This window comes from Bombyx mori, chromosome 28 (assembly GCF_030269925.1).
Source record: "Bombyx mori chromosome 28, ASM3026992v2".
NCBI classification, from domain to species: domain Eukaryota; kingdom Metazoa; phylum Arthropoda; class Insecta; order Lepidoptera; family Bombycidae; genus Bombyx; species Bombyx mori.
In genome coordinates, this window is record NC_085134.1 from 7,276,715 (window position 1) to 7,296,360 (window position 19,646).

Consider the following 19,646-nt stretch of genomic DNA (forward strand, 5'->3'; position numbering starts at 1 on the left):
TACAAAACGAGCGATATGTTCGTTCCTAGAACTTGAATCGATTCTATGAAATACGACCGATAACAGTGACGCCGAATTAATTATAAAAAATATTATAAAGCTGAAGAGTTTGTTTGTTTGTTTGAACGCGCTTATCTCAGGAAGTACTTGTCCGATTTGAAAAATTCTTTCAGTGTTAGATAGCTTATTTATCGAGGAAGGCTATACACGTTACGACCAATACAAGCGGAGCATCAATAAAGAATGTTTCTAAATCGGGGTTTTAATCCCTTTTGAGAGCTTAACCGTAGTTTAGCTAATAAAAAAAAGTGCGTGCGTACAAAGTACACATGCCAGAAGTGAAACTTTTTTGGCGAACTAATTTATAAGTCTTGCTTATATTTATACAAATCTAAAACTTTAGATTTCCGAGACTTAGAGGAAGGGAAAAAGGAAGATATGTTCCCGCCAAAAGTCTGTCAAATGTCAATCTCAAACCTCACTGTTGACAGTCACATTATGGCCGTTTTCCAATTACAGCACAAGAGCGCATTATGCGGCATAATGCTCAACTAAGCTTCAGCATAATTCGGCATTGTGCGTCACTGAGTCGCATTATGCTCTGTAATTGGAAAACTACCTGTATGTACTTAATGGTTAGTTGAGCATTATGCCGCATAATGCGCTCTTGTGCTGTAATTGGAAAACGGCCTACGTTTAGATTTCTAAATTGTAAATGACTAATATTTTTCCAATTTTAATTTCATGCTATTTGATTAATGTTCCAAATTCTTTTCATTTCATTTAAATTCCCATTAACATTTTTCACAAAAAAATTATAAAATATTAGGCTGTATGGTATAATACATTTGCCTTTCCAGTTGAAAAAATACAACAACTACTACTACTAACATTTGACAAGTACTTAATTTCAATAGTAGTTTGATGTCACTTCCGTTGCATACCTGCGTGACGTTCTGTAAAAATTTTACCCTCATGCGCCTAAAGAAGTTTCACTTCAAAAATTATGGTCGAATTAATAGCTTCCACTTTTGAAGTCGGTTAAAATCATTTTGGTATCTTAAATAGCTCCTTAGCATTCTATTATTTAAAAATATTTTCACTTTCTACGTAAATGAAGAGGTGGGTAAAATTTAGCGTTATGCCAAGGTAACAATTCCACACGAATAAAGTCGCGGGCAAAAGCTAGTTAATTATAAAATTAAAATGTAATATCAAAATATATACCGCGGAATGGTCTAAACAATATTTCACGTAATACGCGACATTCATCTTAGTAATTAAAGGTTCGTTTTATTTGGTATTAGCAATGATGTTATAGTAAAAAGAGGTAAATAAGTTACTTGAGTTCGTAAAGTGGCGCCGTAAAACTGAGCTAATTAGCGCACTCAAGCTTAGTCTCGTGAAAGCATTGGCAACGTTGACTGTGTTTTTTGTTCCGCGAAATTTCTTTAAAATAACGTCCTGTGTTATGCGACACTGTAGAAACTATACAAGTAAGTCTCCCAAAAGTCTAGGGATGACATGTCATGCGTAAGTATTAATTTTAAATTGATTTGCTTTTATATTGTTTAAGAAATCCAAAATATTAGCTTAAATTTATTAAAAAAGGCTCGAGTGCGGCGGCATATACTCCGGTCACCAAATGTAAGAGAGATGTCTGTCAAGATTAAAAAGAGTAATGTAACAGAAAGGACATTTCCATGATATTGCCTACACATTAGCTCAAAACAACCGAGAAATGAATTAACAAATTTGATTTTATTTTTAAAGGTTTCCGGCAAATGAATTAAGGTGTAACCAATGGATAAATATTGTACGTAGACAAAGACATGAAGAGGATTGGCGGCCAAATAATAATGAACTAAATGAAAATAAAAAAATAAAATTATTTGTCCTTTGCTGTTTTATTTCTTAAAAGAATAGTCAGGAGTTCATTTTAAATATATCAATTCTGCTTACTAAACCGTAGGCATCAAACAATTATATGTTCGTTCTGTGACATTTTAATTGTTAATCTATGAAGTAAGTCGTGACATCGCAACGACACTGCGTAATATATATCCGTCTTATTTACGGTCTTGCTAGTTAGCATGCTATCTTTTTCAAACATTACAACCTCGTCAAGTTAACTCTGCTCACGCGGCTATATGATATTATCATCAACTAATTGTCGATTTAATTCGTCCGCATAATATCGTATAGCTTAGTGTGTTTATAAATATATATAGGTACATACGCCGCGGACAAGCTTGACTTCGTATTAGTACTAATATAACGTATGTACCTCTTTTTACTATAACATCATTGGGTATTAGCATTAATGGTTCGATGTTTTTAATTCTGAACTTCAATGTTTTTTTTTTTATTGCTTATATGGGTGGACGAGCTCACAGCCCACCTGGTGTTAAGCGGTTACTGGAGCCCATGGACATCTACAACGTAAATGCGCCACCCACCTTGAAATATAAGTTCTAAAGTCTCAAGTATAGTTACAACGGTTGCCCCGCCCTTCAAGCCGAAACGCATTACTGCTTCACGGCAGAAATAGGCAGGGTGGTGGTACCTACCCGCGCGGACTCACAAGAGGTTCTACCACCAGTGAAAATCAATAAAGTTTAATCCATGGAAATAGCTGAAGAGATTTTTTTGTCATAATGTGTATTTTTTCCGAATCATAGATAATACACAGTTATACATAAGCAACTCAAGTACTCAACAGAAATGTTTACGGACGTTGGACACTAAATGGCTTCGCTTCGATTAGTTTTTTTTTATTTATAGATATTAGTTTCATAGTAATTTTTTAGATAATGGTTTAAAAAACTAACAAAATACGCTTTTATAGAAAATCCAACAAAAAAATAAATTTAAATAAATTTAGTAAAAAAAGCGTGGGGTGCATGGTATCAGCAGATATATATATTTTATGAACAGATATGAATAGAAGGGTTATTTTGATAATATCCTAAAAAGCGCCCCACGTTTATTTACAATAAAATCATTTTTTCTTAAACTATTTTTAATTCAAATTTATTAAAATTAATTTGTTATTTTTTATAAAGGTTTATTTTGTTAGTTTATTTAAACTACATATTTTTTTATTGCTTAGATGGTTGGACGAGCTCACAGCTCACCTGGTTTGCGGTTAAATAATTAAAAATAATATAATTAGCATTTGAAGAAGTAAACCAACGCACTTATTCATTTTCCTGGCCACCTCAAGATACGTATAAGAAACTAGCGACCCGCCCTCGCTTCGCTTCGGAAACATTAAAACGCACATGAAACAAAAAATAAAATATAAAAAAACATAAAAAAAAGTAGCCTATGTTCATCAGGGACAATGTCGGCTTCTAATGGAAAAAGAATTTTTCAAATCGGTCCAGTAGTTTCGGAGCCTATTCGAAACAAACAAACAAACAAACAAATCTTTCCTCTTTATAATATTAGTATAGATAGACGCATGACGGGATAAGTCTCTTGAATGCGTAAAACATTGACGATCGTCTTAAGTTTGATGTGACGCAATCTGTCTTTAGCACAAACACAAATAACATAATAAATGAACATTTAACCTTCAAATCGACGGCCCCTTCGTAAAAAGCGTCATGTCAATTAAATGATAGTTTAAAAAAATCGGTTGTCTGTAAAGTCGGTTTACTGACGATAGTTGAACGTGACAACGTCATAAGAAAATACTGATGGAATGGTTTCATTTTTCAAAAGAAAATTTTAATTTTATTTGTTTGATAGATATTTTGTATGGACAATTGACACCACATTCACTTTTCACTGAACTTCATACTTGACGAAAACATGTAAATGTATTATTGCAGCTGTCTATACGGATGCATCGCTCACTCAAGTAGGAGAGAGACAGATGTCGAACGCGGCCGAACGCGGAGGCCGATTGTGCCTCTTTGTCGCTCGTTGCGCGCTCTCGCTTGCACTTCAAGCCTTAAATGGAACGCCTCAATGAGTCATGTTTTTTCGTGCATGCAGTCGGCTCCATCGAATTATAAGACGTTGTCACGTCATAAGTCAAAATTATAATTTGCGTAATTACTAGTGGTAGGACCTCTTGTGAGCCCGCACGGGTAGGTACCACCACCCTGCCTATTTCTGCCGTGAAGCAGTAATGCGTTTCGGTTTGAACTATAATTGAGACCTTAGAACTTATATCTCAAGGTGGGTGGCGCATTTACTTTGTAGATGTCTATGGGCTCCAGTAACCACTTAACACCAGGTGGGCTGTGAGCTCATCCACTCATCTAAGCAATAAAAAAAAAAACACTGGATAGGTACACCGCACGTAATTCGTTTCCAAATGATTCTTGTCCATCTGATGCCTTGTCTGGAAGAGATCGCTCTTAGCGATAAGACCCCCAATTGTACTTTTTTTGTATTTAATGCATCGCACTATTAATTTGTTTTTTGGTGTACAATAATGAATACTCTCTCTCTCTCTCTCTCTCTCTCTTTCTCTCAAAGGCAATTTTTTTTTTAACCAATATGAGGGTACCTGCGCGTGTGCGTTGATAATATCGCGTACATTGCTGGCTCGGGTCGAGTTCAATTGTCTTCGTTGTTGCTGTATCGTCGCCGAGAGCTTGTCCAAGAACGCCGGCTGCACGGCACTTGGCACTGTACCTGTATGCAAATGTAATGGTGGTCAAAATGTTTTTTTTTGTAAAAAAAGTTTAAAAGTTTAAAAAAAACTATTATTTATTTTATTAATTGTTTATTGCTTCGATGAGTGGACGAGCTCGCAGCTTAGCCTGTTGAGTGGTTACCGGAGCCCATAGACATCTACAATGTAGATACCACCGCCCACCTTGTGATATGAGTTCTAAGGTCCTCAGTATAGTTACAACGTCTGCTTTCAGACTACGCTATACTATAGTGTCATACAGCATAGCAGTCTATACTTAGCCGATAATAAGTACAGTACAGTGTGAACGTGTCCGTAAGGATGTATGGTGTGTGATATTGTTGTGCTATGTACTGTATGCTATTATATTATAGCGTAGTCTGAAAGCAGACGTAACTATACTGAGGACCTTAGAACTCATATCACAAGGTGGGCGATGGTATCTACATTGTAGGTGTTATGGGCCCGGTAACCACTCAACAGGCTAGGCTGCGAGCTCGTCCACCCATCGAAGCAATAAACAAATAATAAAATAAATAATAGTTTTTTTTTTTAAACTTTTAAGCTTTTTTTACAAAAAAAAAAACATTTTTTGTTACACTATTTTTAATTTAAATTTATTAAAATGTATTTTCTATTTTTTATTTGGATTTTCTATAAAATCGTATTTTGTTAGTTTTTTTTAAACTATTATCTATTCTTAATTTTTTTGTTGAATTACAATTTTTCAGTTTTTTTTAATATCGAGTTATCATCGGTCATAAGTATGCCAAATTTCGAGTTAATCCGACGTTTTGAAGGGGATCAAAATCATGTTCAAAGATTCCGTTACATACTAACATACATACATCTGAAGCTAATAAAAGAATATTAATAGTGTTATAAAGCGGTGTAGTGGTATGTTCGTCACCTTTCCCTTTAGCGGGGTCCGTGCGGCGCGGGGCGCGGGGAGACAGCTGCGGCGCCAGCTTCGCGCTCAGACTCGCGATCAGCCCGCCCTCTGCCGACAACAAACAACGCTTAGGAAACATTACAACAAGACTAAAACAAGTTGACACCAAATTTATAACGAGAGGTGAAAGGCTATACGGTTTAAGCATAGTTGATATTTGTGATTAAAGGTACATTTTATTTGGTACTTGCGACCCGCCCTCGCTTCGCTTCGGAAACTGTAATTTATTATTGATTTCTCCACTATTTAATGGATGTTATTATACATATAAGCCTTCCTCATCAATCACTCTATCTATTAAAAAAAGCCGCATCAAAATCCGTTGCGTAGTTCTAAAGATTTAAGCATACATAGGGACAGACAGATATAGAGACAGAGAAAGCTACTTTGTTTTATACTATGTGATGATTAGCATAAATTAAGTTTACTCCGTTCAAATAGCTGAACAATTTTTTTTTTGTTAAGATTATTTTTCTTTCATATTTTAATAAAATTGCTAAAATGTCGTTTAAACCAAAAAGCCGTTCATCCCCTCGATATGATAACGTTATATCGTAGTTGTCAAAGCAAAATCTGCTATGTGCACTTTTTGAGATTTGTTATGTGTCTATAGCTTTAATATTTATCTATAGCTTTCATTTGATTATCATCATCATCATCATCATCATCATCATCATCATCATCAACAGCCCACAGCCGTCCACTGCTGGACATAGGCCTTTCCTAACCCACACCAATGAGCCTGGTCTACGGCTCTCCTCATCCACTTCTTGTCGGCCACCGTTCGGAGGTCATCTCACCACTTCATTCACTTCATTTGTTTTACTTCTTAAAAATTCACATTCATATAAAATTTTATACGAAAATGTTTTTACTCATTAATTCAAAATAGAGTTTTTGCACATAACTGATTTTGGTTTGACAGCGACGATATGTGGTTATGTCGCGTGAATCAAAGATGGCACATTGTGTTCGCTACATTCAGTATATAAATATTCAGATAATACTAAACCCTAGTAAATGAAAGCAATATATTCGAGCGAAAAATGCGACTAGGAGATTCACAAGAGAATGAGCAACGCTCTGTAACACAGCGTAATGCAAGTGGTGTGGGGTATGTGCCCGCCGCGCCCCGCCCCGCCCCGCCACGCCGCGCCCCGCCGCGCCTAACCTGCGCTGGTCCGCTGCGTGTCGGCGCTGTGCGAGCGCGCCGCGATGCCGCGCCGCAGCGCGAGCGGGCTGGTGTCGAGGCGCGGGTTGTTGTAGCCGCCCATTAGCTGCGACGGCTGCGCGTATATGCTGTTGCTCTGACCGTATTTCTTCTCTTGCTGCAGCTTGAAGCCTGAACCATAAATTGTTATTTTTATTTTTAAAGAAAATCGCCTCTTCAAATATAACTCAATTAAAATAACAAATATTAAAATCAATGTTTATACATTTATCATAATACATGTTTTTTTTTGAGGCAGCGACTTAGGAATGACTTGGTTCTTGTCGGCGCCTTAGGACAGTTTTCAATCAACAGACAAACAGGTGGCGGATCTGTATTTTGAATAAACCGTTGTATCTCATATAATTAGCGAGTCTCACCGGAATCAAATCTGGATTTCATTAGTTTCGAATTAATAAAAAAGTAGTGTGAGGAGTGTGATCATACGACTGTATAAACCTGGTATTATCCAGTAACTGCTGGTTGCGCAGCGTGCTGTAGGGCTCGACCAGAAGAATCAGAATCAATTACTGGTGGTAGGTGGTAGGACCTCTTGTGAGTCCGCACGGGTAGGTACCACCACCCTGCCTATTTCTGCCGTGAAGCAGTAATGCGTTTCGGTTTGAAGGGCGGGGCAGCCGTTGTAACTATACTGAGACCTTAGAACTTATATCTCAAGGTGGGTGACGCATTTACGTTGTAGATGTCTAGATGCTCCAGTAACCATTTAACGCCAGGTGGGTTGTGAGATCGTCCACCCATTTAAGCAATAAAAAAAACCTTTAGTGTCATTCACGGACCTCAGCAATGCCAGGGTCAGAGCCAAGCCGCTACCTACCCAAACTCTCCCATAAAAGCCTCATTTGAAAACCGGTCATTGCTTAAGTCACAACTCGGAAGGTTCCGGTACAGCACGTACCGGTCTGTCCGTAGTGAGATTCGCTGGTGGTCCGGAGCCCGAAGCTCGACAGCGAGTTGTCGCTGTGGCTCGGGGTCGAGGGCGTGGAGCCCTGCGGGGAGCTTCGGCCCTCCGTGAACATTGGACCTGCCGGGGCAATAACAGTTTGAGAAACATACGCCCTTTTGAGTCTCCGAGTTCATATCTCAAGGATGACGTCCAGACGATGTCTATGGACTATGGGCAGGGGGCCATAAGATCGTTCGCCCCTCGGTACAATAAGATGATAAAAACTTTTTTGACGTGACAACGTCTTATAATTCGATGGAGCCGACTGCACGCACGGGAAAACTTGACTCATTGAGGCGTTCCATTTAAGGCTCGAAGTGCAAGCGAGAGCGCGCAACGAGCGACAAAGAGGCACAATCGGCCTCCGCGTTCGGCCGCGTTCGACATCTGTCTCTCTCCTACTTGAGTGAGAGATGCATCCGCGTGGACAGCTGCTATACAATAATACATTTACATGTTTCGGTCAAGTATAAAGTTCAGTGAAAAGTGAATGTGGTGTCAATTGTTTATAGCAACGATAATTGCGATAATTGAAAAATTAAACCATTCCATCAGTATTTTCTTATGACGTTGTCATGTTCAACTATCGTCAGTAAACCGACTTTACAGACAACCGATTTTTTTTATTGCTTTTTAGGCAAACGAGCATACGGACCACTTGATGGTCAGTAGTTACCGTCGCCCATGGACTTCAGCAATGCCAGTGGCAGAGCCAAGCCGCTGCCTACTGATTACAACGGCTGCCGCAACCTTCAAACTGAAATGCATTACTGCTCCACGGCAGAAATAGGCAGAGTAGTGGTACCTATCTATCGCGGACTCACTAGAGGTCCTACCACCGGTAAATGTTCGTCTGTTGGTCGAAAAACGACCATAATGACGCTTTAAGCTTAGATTCGTTTCCTCTTGCGCGACGGTAACCACTTACCATCAGGTGGGCCGTATGCTCGGCTGCCTGCTCGAGCAATAAAAAGAAACACTATACTTGAGACCTTAGAACTTATATCTCAAGGTGGGTGGCGCATTTACGTTGCAGATGTCTATGGGCTGTGATCTCGTCCAACCATCTAAGCAATAAAAAAACAACATGAAACCATACCAATATTAGCTTCCTTGAAGATATCAGAGTTGGAACCGGACATGCTTGTCTTCCTCGCGTGCGCTGAGTTCTCCACGTAAGTCATGATCCGGTGGCCGGTCTGTCCGTAGATTGGGTTCAGGTTCCCAGTGTTGCTGACGTTGACCGTCGATGAGAAGCCGGTCTTGGCCTGCTGGAACGTGCTGAGGGAGAGCGCGGTCTGGGCGGGCGAGGTCGTGGAGTTTAGCTGTTGGACGCTACGACGCACCAGACCAGGAGAAGCAGGCGTGTGCTTCAACTCGGTCAGTTGCTTCACGGTCTCCGCGACGTTGGTGGGTTGCTGTGCTGTACGAATGTGAGGGGTTCCGTCAACGTAAGCTTAAAGACGACCTCCTTAACGTCAGGGTCCGATCGCCAAGAAAACAATGACGAATATTTAAATTTGCCTTTTTTATGATTGAAAAATTACTGGTGGCCCGAAGGCCTTTCCAGTTTCCCCAGGACAGTTGGGCGAGCAAAGGCTCAGCCAGGAGGGGTGGGATCGGAAAAAAAACAAAATTTCCCTTGCAACAAAAGTTATGTGCACAGGACAAACCAAGACAATTATGCTGAATTTGTACATGGTCCTTACAACTATACAACAACAAAAAAACACGATAACAATCTAACTTATAGTGTAAGGAAATAATATTACTCACAATATACACTAACCTACATATTATAATATTATTTCATATTATAACAGAATGTAAGAGGAACATATGCTTGGCTTAAAGGTCTCGTTGGGAGGCCGTAAAATTTTCATACGAAAAAAACAACTTACCATGATTAGTTTCGCCGTCAGGTTGCAATAAGAAAGCCGGTGGCGGCGGAAGGTTGTCGGCGTCGGTCGGCCCCATCGGGGGGCTCTGGGTATTTGTCTAGAAACACAAGCAGTTACTTCACTTTTGATCCACACACAACAACCCGAGGGCTTGGGTCAGCGGTTCTCAACCATTAGATTCAACGTCAATTAAAAATACGATATTATTATTATTAAAACAACGACCAGGCGTTATTGCACGTCTGGAATACATACCGACGGGTTATTAAACTGTAACATCATTGAGCTATTTAGCGTAGTTTTAGTAGAGTTCTTGCAAACGATTGTATATTTACTTCGTAGTTCTTTTTTTTTTTTTTTTTTTTTTTATTGCCCTTGTAGGCAGACGAGCATACGGCCCACCTGATGGTGAGTGGTTACCGTCGCCCATGGACTTCAGCAATGCCAGGGGCAGAGCCAAGCCGCTGCCTACCGCTTAATACTCTCCACAAGCCTCGTTTGAAGAAGGACATGTCATAGCGCTCGGGAAACACCGTGGAGGGGAGCTCATTCCATAGCCGGATGGTACGTGGCAAAAAAGACCTCTGGAAACGCACTGTGGATGACCGCAGTGGCTCCAGGTAGTATAGATGAACTCTACTCCGGTTGCGGGCGGTGCGATGGTAAAAACGAGATGCCGGTATCATCTCGAACAATTCCTCAGAGGGGTGAAAGGCTGTTTGGCTTAAACGACATTTTTGCAACTTTTAAGAGCCATTTAAAGTTGAACATTTTTGGGAAAATATCATAACAAAAAAAATACATGTGTGCAATTCACACGTGGTAGAAGTGAAACCTTCAAAAATTAAAATACAATTATCCTAAATGTCTAAGTATTATGTAAAAAAATTTCATTAGTAAATAATTGTAAATCATCTTTTATAGTATGAGGTAGCGCCCTCTGTGAATTGATATTTTAACTTCACGTATAATCCTAAATAAAAATTCACTACAAGAGGTCTCGTACACACGTTAGTATGAAAAAATCTCACAGATGGCGCTGTATTAAAAAAAAACACTACACTGAGAACGTCTAATATGTTCTATCTCATTCTCTCGCCGGCTGAATCCTATACGTTTATGTGTTTGTGTCTCTATGGACTTATTTTTTCGTTTCATCGACTTTGAAATCACAACGATTCTAAAGAAGTTTCACTTAAAAAAAATCTCGGCTATTTGAATGAAGTAAACTTAATTGTCACGTCACGCTACGTCACGTTAGTCTCACCTGTCCATAGGCCGGTCGTTGAGGTCGCGATATGGAGGAGGACCGGCGCACTGGGGGCGGCGGCTTCCCGAGCGAGCTGGAGGAACCACGCCTCGACCACACCGTCGCTGCGAGACGGAAACACCAGTCATATTTAAAGCTTTTATTTTACTGGTGGTAGGACCTCTTGTGAGTCGGTATCGGTGTGAGATGGGTGGACGAGCTCACAGCCCACCTGGTGTTAAGTGGTTACTGGAGCCGATAGACATCTACAACGTAAATGCGCCACCCACCTTGAGATATACGTTCTAAGGTCTCAGTATAGTTACAACGGCTGCCCCACCCTTCAAACCGAAACGCATTACTGCTTCGCGGCAGAAATAGGCGGGACGGTGGTACCTACCCGTGCGGACTCACAGGAGGTCCTACCACCATTAAAAATAGCATTTTCATAGGTCTTGCAATGTCCTGTAGGTACTGAAAAAGACATCGCTATACCTACCGTATGTAGTGACAACATCGGAAGCACTCTGCATTACAGAGGCCTTTGTACCGGTGTGCTTAGTGTGAGTTTTTTAACGTTCTCGATAGCGTAAAAGTTAACTCAAATTTGTATGTAATTGGAACAGCGTCCTTAGGAAGCTAAAAAAGTCGCAATAAGCACACTGAACCCTTTACAATGAATATAAGGAACGGAAAAAAAACCACGTGTAAATTTGGCCGCAAAAAAAAAGCATCTAAACATATTCATGCAGCATCATTCGTGATAAAGACACAAAAATCTAAATCAGCTGCCTTTAAGAGAACTACAAACCTTGGAACTTTGTTGATCACCATCAAAATACATTCTTCGTGTGTCTCGGCGCGCGTCTGATTTCGATATCCAACGCTGTCACTCCGATCGAAACTTATAAACGCGACCATCGCTAATCGGTAATGTACTAGTAACTGTTGCATACCCGCATTCCGTTAACCTCTGCTGAGATCTTCTACCAGATGCTGTTTTTTTTTTTCTTTTTTTTAAATCGCATTGATGACAGTTAAACGAAAGATTCCGAGTAATTTTAATTTGCTTAATAATTACTGAATAATTTCAATAAATATTATAGATTTCGTCAGAGCAATAGAGGTGTTAATTGATATTTGATTAAAATGAACCACATTCCGGAACTAAGAAATCTTCCGTTTAACCATGTCTAGGGGTGGTGGTGTTTTCTGACCTGTCATTGACAGGGGCCGCCGCTTGGGCACGGCGGGTTTCTTCCCGATGGTGGCGAAGGGGGGAGAGTCGCAGGCCGCGTCGAGCGACCTCACCGCCTCCTCGAGACTCCCGAGGGATATCGAAAAGCTCTCGCGCGCGGCCGCTACGGAAGCTTCAGTGGCGCGACGCAGCGTTACGATCTCAGAATCGACTGAGCAACGGAAAAATTATGCAAAGCTTTGGGTAAACGAAAAAAACAAAAACAACAAACTTTTGAAAGAATTTCACGGTTTATATATCTGTTTCAAAGTCAATTAGAAGGGACATCATAATCCACACGCTTCGAATAAGGAATACTCAAAGTTTACAAGTGAAGTTTTAAAAAGTAATCAGGTTCGACTATACGGTACTTTCAGTGGCTGACCGAGTCGTGGCCACAATAAAAACAGTACTTTTACTGGTTTAATTTCGCTCTATTATTACCCACATTTCGAATACTATTTCGAAATCGAGGCTATTTCAGCTTCGCCCTAACGTGTAGGTGAGCTCATGTGGACGTGCTCACAGCCCACCTGATGTTAAGTGGTTACTGGAACCCATAGACATCTACAACGTAAATGCGCCACCCACCTTGAGATAAAAGTTCTAAGGTCTCAGTATAGTTGTAAACGCTGTCCCACCCTTCAAACCGAAGCGCATTACTGCTTCACGGAGTTTCCTTCTTTTGTTTACATTTCTATAATTTTCTCTAAAATAATCAGTGAAAGTTTCCTCACGTAATACGCACGTATAAGTATAAAAACACCGCTCATTTCACTTAAGTTTTACGAAATTATTGAACACGAGATAATTCATCCATATAAATTGAACAGTGAATATATATTATATAAAAACCGTGAAATTGATTCAATGTTATAAAAAATAAACAAAACGAAAACATTCAACAAGCAAAAGTGAACCTAAAAACAAGGGTATCAGCATCCCCTATGGATTGACAATCATTTTTCTAAATTGGTTAGTTAATTTGAAAACAATACAAAAAGCATGGGGGTCATACGCTGTCTATTAAAATTATAAAGCAAGCTATTCAAGTAACAAGACTGAATGTTGAGTATGAAACGGATAGCTGCTTGAGTGACAACCATTAAAGTCGGATAACCGGTTGAATTTATTGCAAGCGATCACAAAACCGGTCCAAAAGGTTCATCATTATCATCACCCTGTATCTCTCCACTGCTGGATGTAAGCCAATCCCATAGTCCGTCAAAAAGTTTATTATTAACAAACCTTCCCTTTTTTCTTGAAAAGATCAAGAGAATATATGACACTGCTTGAATGAATCTACATTTTAGTGTACGTAGTTTAGGGTCGAATTTCGTTCATTTTATGAACACAAGTAAATTTCAATGTGTACTTTCAAAGTATTATTATTGTTTGTATTATTTATTTATTTATTTTATTTATAACTTCTTATACTAGAAAACATAAAGGCGGACTTAATGCCATAGGCATTCTCTAACAGTCTACCTTATGGGAGTGCAGAGATGAAGCTTGGTAGGTGTAGTGTGAAGGTGATATTACTTAAACATATGTGTATATATATATTATTATATCTTATTTGTTGGTTGTAAACGAAAACAATGCAAGACCTTCGCTATTAGTCTTATAATAAAATAAAATGTGCAGGGGCTTTTTTTTCCTGCCTATGTGATAGCCTTGTGAGGCTATATCGGCCCAAACCGGGTGTGTTGCTAACACTGGCCCTAACAAGAGCCGTGCTTCGTAGAATCTACCACCGGATCGGAAACGCGACCCACGGAGAAGATCCGGCGAGAAACTCAAGGGCATTCTCCATGTTAATAGTAGATTAAGCAGTGTAATTGTTTGGTGTTTATTCTGAGTAGAATTAATTTCATAACATTATAAGTTAGATTAGTTCTCGTTATGTATATATTATATGTCGTGGTTAACGACTTTTAGTAATATTAAGACGTTGTTGTCATTGTGAAAGTTGTGTGTGTTGAGTTTCAATAATTATTATTCAAAAGGTTTTATTGACTTTTTATAAACTGAGTTCAACCAAATACGAGTGATGACGGAAACTACCGCTTAGCCATCCCTGGCGTTGCGCCGATATATATATTTTATCCTACAGGATCCACATTAGGAACATTGTGTACTTAGCACATTTATTTACCTTGATTAATCGTGCGCACAGATTTTTTACTTGTTTATTATTGTGTAACTTGTAATGTTTATTTTGTGTCTAATAAATAAATAATAATAAATAAATAAATAAATACGTCAATTGAAACGTTTACATCCTTGTCAAATGATTGTTCTACAAAAATCCCGTGTCAATTCTAAGCTAATATCGCGTATTATTTTATTCATAAAATCCCTACAAGTTCACGGTAATACTGAATGAAAACAAAGTTTTTCCTGTTACGTTGATTTTAACAAACTTCAAGGCGGCGTTCGTTCAAAACAAACATGTCTAATAAAAACTAGAAAATCGAAGATGGACAAATACGTGTAAACAACTTAAACGCTTTTATTGCTTAGGTATTAAAGCTCGATATTGAAAAACACTACTTAGAAATCTACATTGGAAAACAAGACAGGACTGTTCATTCAAAAATCAACTTTGTTTTCAATACATATAGAGTCCTTACCGTCTGCGTGCTGGACTTGATGCTGAATTGTGAGGTCTTCGGCAGCGAAGGCTCCTTGACTTCCGTAGCCGCTTGACGACTCTAAAGACGATTCGCTAGCACTGCTCTCTGAACACACCTGGAATTCAGAGATACTAAACCTTTAGCTATGATAAATTACTTTCATAACAGTGGTCTGGAATTCAGAGATACTAAACTTTTAGCTATGATAAATTACTTTCATAACAGTGGTCTGGAATTCAGAGATACTAAACCTTTAGCTATGATAAATTACTTTCATAACAGTGGTCTGGAATTCAGAGATACTAAACTTTTAGCTATGATAAATTACTTTCATAACAGTGGTCTGGAATTCAGAGATACTAAACCTTTAGCTATGATAAATTACTTTCATAACAGTGGTCTGGAATTCAGAGATACTAAACCTTTAGCTATGATAAATTATTTTCATAACAGTGGTCTGGAATTCAGAGATACTAAACCTTTAGCTATGATAAATTATTTTCATAACAGTGGTCTGGAATTCAGAGATACTAAACCTTTAGCTATGATAAATTACTTTCATAACAGTGGTCTGGAATTCAGAGATACTAAACTTTTAGCTATGATAAATTACTTTCATAACAGTGGTCTGGAATTCAGAGATACTAAACCTTTAGCTATGATAAATTACTTTCATAACAGTGGTCTGGAATTCAGAGATACTAAATCTTTAGCTATGATAAATTACTTTCATAACAGTGGTCTGGAATTCAGAGATACTAAACCTTTAGCTATGATAAATTATTTTCATAACAGTGGTCTGGAATTCAGAGATACTAAACCTTTAGCTATGATAAATTACTTTCATAACAGTGGTCTGGAATTCAGAGATACTAAACTTTTAGCTATGATAAATTACTTTCATAACAGTGGTCTGGAATTCAGAGATACTAAACCTTTAGCTATGATAAATTACTTTCATAACAGTGGTCTGGAATTCAGAGATACTAAACCTTTAGCTATGATAAATTATTTTCATAACAGTGGTCTGGAATTCAGAGATACTAAACCTTTAGCTATGATAAATTACTTTCATAACAGTGGTCTGGAATTCAGAGATACTAAACTTTTAGCTATGATAAATTACTTTCATAACAGTGGTCTGGAATTCAGAGATACTAAACCTTTAGCTATGATAAATTACTTTCATAACAGTGGTCTGGAATTCAGAGATACTAAACCTTTAGCTATGATAAATTATTTTCATAACAGTGGTCTGGAATTCAGAGATACTAAACCTTTAGCTATGATAAATTACTTTCATAACAGTGGTCTGGAATTCAGAGATACTAAACTTTTAGCTATGATAAATTACTTTCATAACAGTGGTCTGGAATTCAGAGATACTAAACCTTTAGCTATGATAAATTACTTTCATAACAGTGGTCTGGAATTCAGAGATACTAAACCTTTAGCTATGATAAATTATTTTCATAACAGTGGTCTGGAATTCAGAGATACTAAACCTTTAGCTATGATAAATTACTTTCATAACAGTGGTCTGGAATTCAGAGATACTAAACCTTTAGCTATGATAAATTACTTTCATAACAGTGGTCTGGAATTCAGAGATACTAAACTTTTAGCTATGATAAATTACTTTCATAACAGTGGTCTGGAATTCAGAGATACTAAACCTTTAGCTATGATAAATTACTTTCATAACAGTGGTCTGGAATTCAGAGATACTAAACCTTTAGCTATGATAAATTACTTTCATAACAGTGGTCTGGAATTCAGAGATACTAAACCTTTAGCTATGATAAATTATTTTCATAACAGTGGTCTGGAATTCAGAGATACTAAACCTTTAGCTATGATAAATTACTTTCATAACAGTGGTCTGGAATTCAGAGATACTAAACTTTTAGCTATGATAAATTACTTTCATAACAGTGGTCTGGAATTCAGAGATACTAAACCTTTAGCTATGATAAATTACTTTCATAACAGTGGTCTGGAATTCAGAGATACTAAACCTTTAGCTATGATAAATTACTTTCATAACAGTGGTCTGGAATTCAGAGATACTAAACCTTTAGCTATGATAAATTATTTTCATAACAGTGGTCTGGAATTCAGAGATACTAAACCTTTTGCTATGATAAATTACTTTCATAACAGTGGTCTGGAATTCAGAGATACTAAACTTTTAGCTATGATAAATTACTTTCATAACAGTGGTCTGGAATTCAGAGATACTAAACCTTTAGCTATGATAAATTACTTTCATAACAGTGGTCTGGAATTCAGAGATACTAAACCTTTAGCTATGATAAATTATTTTCATAACAGTGGTCTGGAATTCAGAGATACTAAACCTTTAGCTATGATAAATTACTTTCATAACAGTGGTCTGGAATTCAGAGATACTAAACCTTTAGCTATGATAAATTACTTTCATAACAGTGGTCTGGAATTCAGAGATACTAAACCTTTAGCTATGATAAATTATTTTCATAACAGTGGTCTGGAATTCAGAGATACTAAACCTTTAGCTATGATAAATTACTTTCATAACAGTGGTCTGGAATTCAGAGATACTAAACTTTTAGCTATGATAAATTACTTTCATAACAGTGGTCTGGAATTCAGAGATACTAAACCTTTAGCTATGATAAATTACTTTCATAACAGTGGTCTGGAATTCAGAGATACTAAACCTTTAGCTATGATAAATTACTTTCATAACAGTGGTCTGGAATTCAGAGATACTAAACCTTTAGCTATGATAAATTATTTTCATAACAGTGGTCTGGAATTCAGAGATACTAAACCTTTAGCTATGATAAATTACTTTCATAACAGTGGTCTGGAATTCAGAGATACTAAACTTTTAGCTATGATAAATTACTTTCATAACAGTGGTCTGGAATTCAGAGATACTAAACCTTTAGCTATGATAAATTACTTTCATAACAGTGGTCTGGAATTCAGAGATACTAAACCTTTAGCTATGATAAATTATTTTCATAACAGTGGTCTGGAATTCAGAGATACTAAACCTTTAGCTATGATAAATTACTTTCATAACAGTGGTCTGGAATTCAGAGATACTAAACCTTTAGCTATGATAAATTACTTTCATAACAGTGGTCTGGAATTCAGAGATACTAAACCTTTAGCTATGATAAATTATTTTCATAACAGTGGTCTGGAATTCAGAGATACTAAACCTTTAGCTATGATAAATTACTTTCATAACAGTGGTCTGGAATTCAGAGATACTAAACTTTTAGCTATGATAAATTACTTTCATAACAGTGGTCTGGAATTCAGAGATACTAAACCTTTAGCTATGATAAATTACTTTCATAACAGTGGTCTGGAATTCAGAGATACTAAACCTTTAGCTATGATAAATTATTTTCATAACAGTGGTCTGGAATTCAGAGATACTAAACCTTTAGCTATGATAAATTACTTTCATAACAGTGGTCTGGAATTCAGAGATACTAAACTTTTAGCTATGATAAATTACTTTCATAACAGTGGTCTGGAATTCAGAGATACTAAACCTTTAGCTATGATAAATTACTTTCATAACAGTGGTCTGGAATTCAGAGATACTAAACCTTTAGCTATGATAAATTATTTTCATAACAGTGGTCTGGAATTCAGAGATACTAAACCTTTAGCTATGATAAATTACTTTCATAACAGTGGTCTGGAATTCAGAGATACTAAACCTTTAGCTATGATAAATTACTTTCATAACAGTGGTCTGGAATTCAGAGATACTAAACTTTTAGCTATGATAAATTACTTTCATAACAGTGGTCTGGAATTCAGAGATACTAAACCTTTAGCTATGATAAATTACTTTCATAACAGTGGTCTGGAATTCAGAGATACTAAACCTTTAGCTATGATAAATTACTTTCATAACAGTGGTCTGGAATTCAGAGATACTAAACCTTTAGCTATGATAAATTACTTTCATATCAGTGGTTTTTAATACGCTTTTATTAGCTTCAGACGTATGTACGTTTGTAACGGAATCTTTGAACATGATTTTGATCCCCTTCAAAACGTCGGATTAACTCGAAATTTGGTATACTTATTAAGGACAATTGGCTTGGTATCAGTAGTTATAAATATTAATTGAACAGATATGAGTAGAAGGGTTATTTTGATAATATCCTGAAAAGCACCCCACGCTTTCTTTTACAATAAAATCATTTTTTCTTACACTATTTTTAATTGAATTTATAAAAAAATTTACAATTTTTAGTTGGATTTTTTTTAAAGGCGTATTTTGTTCGTTTTTTTAAACTATTATTTATTATTTTCCTACCTAAGCTGATGGCCTTGAAAGGCCATTTCAGCGTAACCATAACAAGTAAGCAAGCTCGCGGAGATCAAACCTGACGACATTGCTAACACTAACCCTAACAAGAGCAGTGCTTCGCAGAGTCTACCACCGGACCCACTGAGAAGATCCGGCGAGTGAAGAGAACTCAGTGGGCTGTGTCTATGGGTTAATTTACTCGCCGAGCCCTTCGTCGCAAGCGACGGGTTCGACAAGAACGATGACTGGTGCTTGAGGTACCTAAAAGCACCGTTAGTGGATCGGGAGGATCCGAAATGACGTGTTTTGGGCCACGTCGACTGTTTACTATCACTGAAGGGGGTAAGGTTCGACATCGCCCCCACCAGACAAAAACCACATTGCGCCCAAAAAAAAACGGCACTATTAAAGATTCTATTGTATTGTTGCATTATTTTATAGTTGACCGGTCCACGTGAAGCGTGCTATCATCAAATTTACTGGTGTAAGGACCTCTTGTGAGTTCGC

The 19,646-nt window shown here is 37.6% G+C and overlaps 1 protein-coding gene and 1 long non-coding RNA gene across 8 annotated transcripts in view; one reads left to right on the forward strand and one right to left on the reverse strand.

The window, feature by feature from the left end:
• Nucleotides 1–19,646, reverse strand: part of LOC101737188 (protein MTSS 2) — a 181,854-nt gene that overhangs the window by 10,376 nt on the left and 151,832 nt on the right. For 4 of the 7 annotated variants that reach the window (XM_038021148.2, XM_038021146.2, XM_038021147.2 and 1 more), the window contains 9 exons: nucleotides 14,807–14,924; nucleotides 12,151–12,342; nucleotides 10,952–11,058; nucleotides 9,685–9,781; nucleotides 8,883–9,206; nucleotides 7,736–7,861; nucleotides 6,778–6,948; nucleotides 5,565–5,654; nucleotides 4,526–4,653 (listed from right to left, as the gene is read on the reverse strand). In XM_038021148.2, coding sequence (XP_037877076.1) covers nucleotides 4,526–4,653; nucleotides 5,565–5,654; nucleotides 6,778–6,948; nucleotides 7,736–7,861; nucleotides 8,883–9,206; nucleotides 9,685–9,781; nucleotides 10,952–11,058; nucleotides 12,151–12,342; nucleotides 14,807–14,924 — 1,353 coding nt within the window. The remainder of the gene's footprint in view (nucleotides 1–4,525; nucleotides 4,654–5,564; nucleotides 5,655–6,777; nucleotides 6,949–7,735; nucleotides 7,862–8,882; nucleotides 9,207–9,684; nucleotides 9,782–10,951; nucleotides 11,059–12,150; nucleotides 12,343–14,806; nucleotides 14,925–19,646) is intronic. The other 3 variants (XM_062676814.1, XM_038021149.2, XM_062676813.1) reach the window with 2 other exon arrangements.
• On the forward strand, nucleotides 1,400–1,929 carry LOC119630737 (uncharacterized). The gene is made up of 2 exons (XR_005246411.2): nucleotides 1,400–1,533; nucleotides 1,774–1,929. It is a non-coding gene; the product is annotated as an uncharacterized LOC119630737 (long non-coding RNA).